Genomic DNA, 8,033 nt, shown 5'->3' on the forward strand with positions numbered 1-8,033 from the left:
ATCTTGACCGCTAGAAGTTTTATCTTCTCCCCAGTGGTGGATGTACAAAATGTGGTTCAAGTGGATCTGAAAACATTAGAAATTGTATCGGCGCAACCAACGAAAGGTCCACTCCGAGGTGGAACTCCAGTGATTTTAACTCTATCGACAATATTTCCAAGCGCAATCGTGTTCTGTAGCTTTGGTGCTGAAGTCGTTCGTGGCGCTGTGAAGACAAACCAAGTCGAGTGTGTTGTACCCAAAGCAAGGGACAGTTCGGTTGGCTATCGGCGCCAACGGAGTCGACTTCGAGGTTTTCGTTGCTGAATTTGAATATTTCGAGGACACTTCGCGAGGTTGGAAAGTTACACCACTCAATGGGGTCATCGGCGGAGGCACTTTGTTACACATTTCAGGAACTTCATTCGATGAAGATGGCAGCTATTCCTGCAATATTGGAGCACAAATTGTACGAGCAGAATACGCAAATGCCACCCACGTTGGCTGCCGGACACCTGCCGTGACGAAGCCGCAGCAGGTCGCAGTCAAAATATCCGACAACGAAGTCGACTTTTCTGAATTCAACTTGACCTTCGCGTATGTGGAACCGCTTTTCGTTAGCAGAATTTATCCAGTGAGTGGAGATATCGAAGGCGGTCAGCTTGTGAATGTCGTTGGAGGGAACTTCACTGCAGGAGCTGAGACGATCACGTGTCGGTTTGGAGACGTGGTGACAAACGCTACTGTCCTATCGGCTTCAAATGCGCAATGTGCAGCTCCAAAGCTACAGCCGATTAGAGACATACAAAGCGTGAAGCTAGCAACCAAACCTTTTACCGCAGAAATCCAACGCGTCACAGTAGCGTCATCACCCTTACAGCCAACCGTTCAAGAGATTTCCACGTCTGGAGACGTTAGAGTACCGGAGATCCAGAAATTCACCATATCAGGCGATGTTGTGCACGAGATACAGTCCATACAAGTTAGTTCGCAAGCATATTCGGGTGAGATATTCGCCATTACGAGCTCCATTTCGCCACTGGTTAACGAAGTTCAGACGCTTGAGTTACGAGCTTCTTCGTTTATCGGCGGCTCCTTTCGCCTCGTGTTGGAGAAGCGCCAAACTGATATTTTGACCTCGTACGCTACATCTCAAGAAGTTGAGAACTCGTTAGAAATTCTAGACAATATTGGAAGAGTTACTGTCACGAAAGTTACGCAGGGTTTACTGGGTTCGTGCACTTGGACGATCGAGTTTCTTGACCGTGTTGGAGACGTGCCGATGTTGGAGGTTATCAACGTCTCGCTCGGTGACTCCGGCTCGTACGACCTCTTTATCGGAGTCTCTGAGACCGTTAAAGGACAAGGAGCGCCTCTTTCCGGCACGTTTACTCTTGATGTTGATGGTAAAACCACCTCTCCTTTAACTTACGACGCGACTGAAGGCGAAATGGCGAAAGCACTTAAAGCTGTTGACACTTCGAGCGACGTATTGAGCGTAACTCGAACGGGCCCCTTCTTGAACAATGCGCACGAGTGGAGAGTAACCTTTGCTGGATTTCCGCGTCACGTTAGGAGCATCGGTACTGATTTAAGTGGGTTAGCTCAAGGGCGAGGACAAATGACTGTAAACCTGCTATCACCCGGAGCAAAAGGTGAACAACAGCAGATCTCTACGACCTTGTCAGGTGGGAGCTTTAAATGCAGCTTAGGAGCGAGAGTGAGTGGTGATATTGCGGTTAGCTCGACGGCAGGAGAAGTCTTACAAGCGTTCGATAGCGTCACATTCGGGCGTGCTGACGTCACGGGTAATGCAGGGGGCCGTGGATCATCACGTTTGTGGATTGGGCAGGGAATCTGCCTCTCTTGTCCTGTGGTACAACTCAAACGGTGACGGAAGTGACAGCCGGCACTGGAAGGAGCTTATGTATCACAAGGTGGAGGAAAGCGCAAAGGAAGCACTGCAGTGTACCTAGAGCCATGGCATGCTGATGTTGAATCTGCGATTCGTTCTCAGAAACAACAAGGAGCTCCAGAAGTACTCTGTCGTGATTTGTTCCTTTCCCTGTGGGTTCCAGATATATTCATCCGTCGCTTGAAGCAAACATTGAAGTCTAAGACACCCGTGATGTGGTCACTCATGTGTCCACATGAATGTCCTGGATTGACGGATAAGCTCGTATGAATCGAAGGGGGTATACCGCAAGCAGGTGCCAATCAAGACATTATGGAATATCATCATGAACACTCAGATCGAAACGGGAAAGCCATACCTGATGTACAAAGACCACGTGAATAGGAAATGCAATCAGAACAGTCTTGGAGTTATCAAGTCAAGCAACTTATGTGCCGAAATCACAATATATAGTGATACAGACAATACCGGAGTCTGAAACCTAGCTAGTATTGGGTTACCCAAGTTTGTCAGTATGGGCGATGACAACGAAGTCAAGTTTGACTACGCCAAACTAAACGAGGTTGTCCAGTCGGTTACTATCAACATGAACAAGGTGACTGTTAATCATCTATACATTTTGGAGCAAGCTCGTGCGTCGGACATGAAAAATCGTCCCATTGGCATTGGTGTCCAAGGTTTATCCGAAGTGTTTGCGATGATGAAGGTCTCCTTTGACAATTGGCAATTGAAACAATCTACTATGGTGTAACAGGACTAAATTACGAGAGACCGACGAGCAGCAGGAAATAGCGATAGCGGGTGATGCCAACGAGGAACGGCTGAGTGACGTCGAGCAGAGACTGGACGTTGAAGTTATGCGGACCGCTGGACGTGTGGAGATCTTGAGAAGCCAGAGAGTGTGTGGCGACCATCCAAGATCCACCGAGAAATCGAACAATAACGGAGGGTACGAGCAGCTGCCAGGTAGATAAGAGAGACGCACGAGCATCGTGGAAGACGAAGAGCAGTCAGTAGCGAATTTACAGTGGCGAGCAGAAGCAGTAGCGAATTTGCATCGGCGAGCAGAAGCGGTGGCGACTGTGCGGTGTGAGGCGCAGAGCAGAGCTGAAGCGCAGTACGAGGACGGAGTCAAGCGATGAAGAGACTGTACGGTGGGGCGTGAGCCGAACCGAGTGACGAGTGACGAGCAACTGAGTAATTGAGGAACGAGTACCTACGAGGACGACTGAGGCGTACCGGTTGGGTTCTGAGCGGCAAGCATGACGAGAGTAGCAGCGACGGGCTATCGGGGACGGGTCATTAACAGCTACGGGACGCCACGAATGCGGGATTCATGGGACGACTGGCAGGTCAAGGTTGGCCGAGTAGATTGAGACGAGTTGAGGACGATTTTGAGTACGAAGAGTAGTGGGAACGAGTGTATTGAGTTGAGTAATAACAAATAGGGGCGGAAACGCACCGGCGCAGGTTTGACTGGGCCAACTGGTGTTGAACTTTCGATTGAGAGCGAAAACGAACAAGAACCCGGCGAGACAACGTAGCAGGCACTTACAGCAGTTGAAGTGCTACACGAGAGCTTGTTAGCTTTATCACATGGTGGTCATACAGAGACTCCAGACATTGAGAGTGACGCGGTCTAAAGATTGAAGTGAAGAAACGATGGGAACGACGAAATCAGTAACGATGACGGTCACACCTACTGGTGTAATGAAGGATTCAAGGCACTGAAGTCTAAGCGGTTGCAGCGGCGAGCTTCTAGAATAAGGAAGTCGGACAGTGACGAGGAAAGTATCGAGAGTGAACGGGAGGCAAAAAAACGCCAGCAGAAGCAGCACCTACTCTGGACCCAACCACTCCAACAGACCCGTATCCTGACACCGATGAACTGGAGAGCGGCCCAGAGGCTACCACGCAGAAGCCAGCCACTCAATTGCAATCGAGGCCGCAAGGAACGTCACAGGAACCTACCGAGCCAGGGAACCCTGAGGACAACCCGTACGCAGCAGCAACCGAGACACCGGCGCCGATGTCCGAAATAGCTGCATTACACGCAGCGGTACGACGATTGGCCGGCGTGGTGGAGGAGTTGAAAATAGACGTGAACCCGCGAGCATCGGGCAAACAACGACGTCAATACGCCACAGAAGACCAACGCCAAACGAGCGAGGATGAACGAGGTCGCGAAGAAGAATGGGCAGCGCAACAGGAGACGCTGCCTGCAACGACCACAGCTGATGATGACGAAGCGTGTGGGACCCCGCCAGTCGACAAGTGTGACACGAGCTCAGAGTAAGTTCCAACGGTCTCCTACGAAGAACCAAGCAGAGCGAAGAAAGCAGAGCCTCGCAGTCGCCGTCCGGAGCCTAGTCGGCCTGAATCAAGCAGAAAGCAGCCTCGTTCGAGGAACCACGATCGTTAGAAGCGATCACGACGCTATGAGCACCGATCAGCGGGGAACCGAAAGAGTACCACGCAAGCCTGTCCACGAGAGCAGCAGCCACTGGCGAGAAGAGCGAATGATAATGAAGAACGATAGGCAGAGCAACGCCGACGACCACGAGGCGAGAGACTTCGGCACCGACAACGAGCAGAGCAACCTTTCGGACGACTAGCCAGAGGACGATGACTCGAGTGACGAAGAGGGTCGGCGAGATCACCAAGCCAGTAACCAAAGACGTGATGCTGACTACGATTCAGGAGATAGTCCCGGTTAAAGTGACAGTTCTGACGATGACCGTAGCGATGAAGAGAGTGACAGTGAGGGCCGAAGACCCCGGATGGACCGACACCATCGCAGAGGTGATGCCGAAGCCGACGCCAGACGCTGGAGAGCTGCAAGACGAGTGATCAAAGACCTGGAACAACCGTCTTTTACGCCGACGACAGGAGGATCCGTAGCAACGTGGATCGATCGCGTAGATTTGGCACTACGAGGGGCACGAGAATCGGGGTGCGCAGAGTTAACAGACCGATCGTTGTACTTCGCGTTGGGACCGAAGCTTCAAGATAGCGCTGCAAGGTGGTTTGTTAATCGAGATCGGAGATTCGCTTCGCAGAGATCGAGGACTTGGACGAACTTGAAACGAATGCTGTTGGGACGCTACGCTTCGAGGTTGGACCTGGCCGCGGCTGAATGGAGAGTGAACTCGAGGAAGATGGAGGCGGGCGAGACGTACGCAGACTTCGCCGCGAAATTGAGAGATGCAGCCGATCGGAAACCGGTGAGTGGACGAGTGTTGATGGCGCAGTTTTACCGCGAACTGGACAAAACCACAAGACAACTGATCAAACAAGCACCGGAGCCACGAGATCTTGAAGAGGCAGCGGAAAAGGCAGCGGAAATTGATGACCCAGCTGATAACGTAGCACATGGGATGCAGAATACTGAACAACCATTCCCTGCGGCGAATTTGCCAGTAGTACAGTTGGAAAGCGCGAATGGTCAAGTAATGGTGGTCCCAGGTGTTGGCAGAGTACTAGTGTCAGCAAATACGAGAACCAGTAGGACGAAAGACGAAAGCGACGACGATTCTGAACCAGAAGCTTTTGCATTGTTCACGAACCCACAGGGAGCTTACAATAAATTCACGGGAGTGATGGAGCATCCACCGGGTCACTCGTGGAATGGTAGGTTCTGGAAACAGAAGAAATGTGGAAACCGACGAAAGGCAGCAGCTAAGAAGGCAGAACCTCAGAAGCCCAAACGAAGATGAGAGCGGGTGGATTCCAGCGAGGACGAGGTGGAAGAGAAAGCGGCGCCAAAGAAACGAAAAGCAGTAGTCAAAAGAGTTGTGGCGGAAGAGAGGACGTCTGTCACACGAGCTGTGGAACCACACGCGGCTGTAGGATCAGGAGGCCAAGTTGAACAGATGCGAGAGGGAGTCATGAGGTGCTTTCGTTGCGGACAACTGGGACATTGGTCGGGGCAGTGTACCAAGGAGGTGAAGTGTTATGCGTGTCGGAAGGAAGGTCACTTCGCTCGAGAATGTCCAGACAGTGACGCTAAGAAACGGAATGATGCGTATCTACAGCAGAGGGCCAAGGACGAAAGCAAAGTCGGTGGAAAACGGCAACCGGGCGTAGTAGTAATGGGGGTACGACGTCCGTGGTCAACACGATTCCCCGATCCATAGCGGAAGAGAAGAGGACGCACGGTGCGACGAAGGTATCAGCGGCAGAGGTACTAAACGAGAGGATGACGAAGATGAAGAGTAACAAACAGGAGCTAGACGACAATCGGGCGGCGTGCTATGTAGCTACCGTACGACCGGCGTTGGCGCAGACCGGTACTTGAGGCGGAACGATAGCGACGCTGGAAAAGGCGCGACGGTGTCGACAGTAGCAGTAGCTGAGAATGGAGAAGGCGTGAGCGAAGCGGGAATTGAAGAGCGACGGCGAGTAACTGCGCAACGACGTCTGGTACGAAGAGGAGTTCGCAAACAGGCGCGGCAACGTAAGCGAGAGGAACTGCAGGTCGTATGAGAACGTAGAGAGAAGCAAGAAGCTGATCGTTGTAGAACCGAGGTGGAACGGGACAATAAGCGGCTGAAGGAAGCTGAACGAGCTCTGGATGAATTGGCCCAGCGTCGACGGCCAACACCAGGGAGCACGGCTATTACGGAAACGGAGCGCATTGAGGCAAACGACGGGCTACCAACGGCGACAGTGACAGTGGATGGTGTACCGCGGCGAATTCAACTAGACAGTTGTGCGCGATACTTGATTGCGGGTACTGGATGGATAAAACACGGCGACCGGGTTGAAGGAGAAGCTCCGGTGGACTACGTCGAGGGGATCAGTGGATTGATCTTGCAGTGTACGCGTATAATTCTGGACGACATACGACGGTAGAGCTGTCACCAAATGAGCTGATGATGGGGAGGAAATTCGCAATCCGAACGAGTTACTGGGAGCGACGCACGTATCGGAGACAGGAGAATTCACGGAGTATCATCAGAAGTTGTTAACAGCCTTGAAAACGATTGACGAGAGGGCGGAACGTGCGAGGAACCGAGAGCAAGAACGACAAGCTCAGTACTACGATTGTAAAGTAAAACAACGGAGACACTTTGAGCCGGGTGAGTGAGTGTGGATGTATCGGGAGAAATTAATGCAACCAGAAAAACGGTCCTGCATCCGAAAAAATGTCCTGCAATTTAGGACTATTTGTAGGACCAATTCATGACTTGCAGGACATTTTTTCGGATGTATTAAGGATACGCTACCCAATTTGTAATGTCTAAGTGAGCGCGATAGCGCTCCAGACCAACTAAGGTTAGCGGGTGTGAGGCGGGCCCAGCGCCGAGCTCACCAGCGAGCCGCACACTAAACACTCCAGTACATCCTCGCGAGCGAAGCGAACCGCGGCTGGTCACTTTTTTTTGTTGCTGTATTGGTACTCTTCTATATAATTAACTCACCTAAAAATGGTGAATGTACCTAAGTTTAGGACATTTTGTAGGACATTTTCAGTGTTTGCAGGACATTTTGTAGGACGTAGTTGTAGGACATTTTTTTCGGATGCAGGACCATTTTTCTGGCTGCATTAATGGCATTCGCTAGTTTACTGACGGTTGTTACCGAAGAGTATATTTATTTATGAAGGTTTTTGGCTCTACTCTGCGGGACAATATGCCGGGTTCCCCGGCCATTACCGTTCCTCGAGGTATGGATCTGTAGTAGTTTTGACTATGTCACTATCTAGTTAAATAGTACTAGTGTTAGTGTAAGTAGTACTATTGATTGAACAAAATCATCGCTAATCCCTTTAGTCTGTCAGTTCTGAGCCTTCTTGTGGCTGTGCTTCATCAGCACTCGCACCATGACAGGCAGATGGCCGTACAATCTTGAAGGCTTCTGACTACAAAATTACCTGTAGAAGAAATACATTTCTGCAGCCGATATATGGTGCTAGACACGGACAAATATGTGGCAATACTGGAATAGAATGAAATGCTTGTTACCTGTGTCTATCAGACGGACAACACTGCGACTTGTAGTACAGGTATAAAATATTTCTTTGCTAGTATCTCGGCAGGCCCAATTTAAGAAGCTAGCTGCCGGTCATTCGAATCAAACAGTAGCAGCAAATTTTTATGTTAATTTCCAGCACTCAGACATAGACACGTCAGGTTGG

General features: G+C 50.7%; 4 protein-coding genes across 4 annotated transcripts; all 4 read left to right on the forward strand.

Annotated features, from left to right (window-relative positions):
* Nucleotides 1-413: 413 nt before the first annotated feature.
* Nucleotides 414-1,955, forward strand: PPTG_14946 (hypothetical protein; the record flags this gene model as incomplete). The annotated part of the gene is made up of 3 exons (XM_008912298.1): nt 414-448; nt 604-1,667; nt 1,723-1,955. 3 exons carry the CDS (start codon nt 414-416, stop codon nt 1,953-1,955), a joined length of 1,332 nt encoding a protein of 443 aa, XP_008910546.1.
* A 453-nt stretch (nt 1,956-2,408) lies between these two features.
* PPTG_14947 (hypothetical protein) lies at nt 2,409-2,645 on the forward strand (the record flags this gene model as incomplete). The annotated part of the gene is made up of 1 exon (XM_008912299.1): nt 2,409-2,645. One exon carries the CDS (start codon nt 2,409-2,411, stop codon nt 2,643-2,645), a length of 237 nt encoding a protein of 78 aa, XP_008910547.1.
* Nucleotides 2,646-3,156: 511 nt separating this feature from the next.
* Nucleotides 3,157-5,610, forward strand: PPTG_23657 (hypothetical protein; the record flags this gene model as incomplete). Its single annotated transcript, XM_008912300.1, has 3 exons — nt 3,157-3,252; nt 3,789-4,186; nt 4,638-5,610. The coding sequence occupies 3 exons, from the start codon at nt 3,157-3,159 to the stop codon at nt 5,608-5,610; spliced, it is 1,467 nt and encodes a 488-aa protein (XP_008910548.1).
* Nucleotides 5,611-6,092: 482 nt separating this feature from the next.
* On the forward strand, nt 6,093-6,748 carry PPTG_14950 (hypothetical protein; the record flags this gene model as incomplete). Its single annotated transcript, XM_008912301.1, has 3 exons — nt 6,093-6,108; nt 6,180-6,373; nt 6,422-6,748. The coding sequence occupies 3 exons, from the start codon at nt 6,093-6,095 to the stop codon at nt 6,746-6,748; spliced, it is 537 nt and encodes a 178-aa protein (XP_008910549.1).
* Nucleotides 6,749-8,033: the final 1,285 nt, after the last annotated feature.

This window comes from Phytophthora parasitica (genome assembly GCF_000247585.1).
Source record: "Phytophthora parasitica INRA-310 unplaced genomic scaffold supercont2.45, whole genome shotgun sequence".
NCBI lineage: Eukaryota > Oomycota > Peronosporomycetes > Peronosporales > Peronosporaceae > Phytophthora > Phytophthora nicotianae.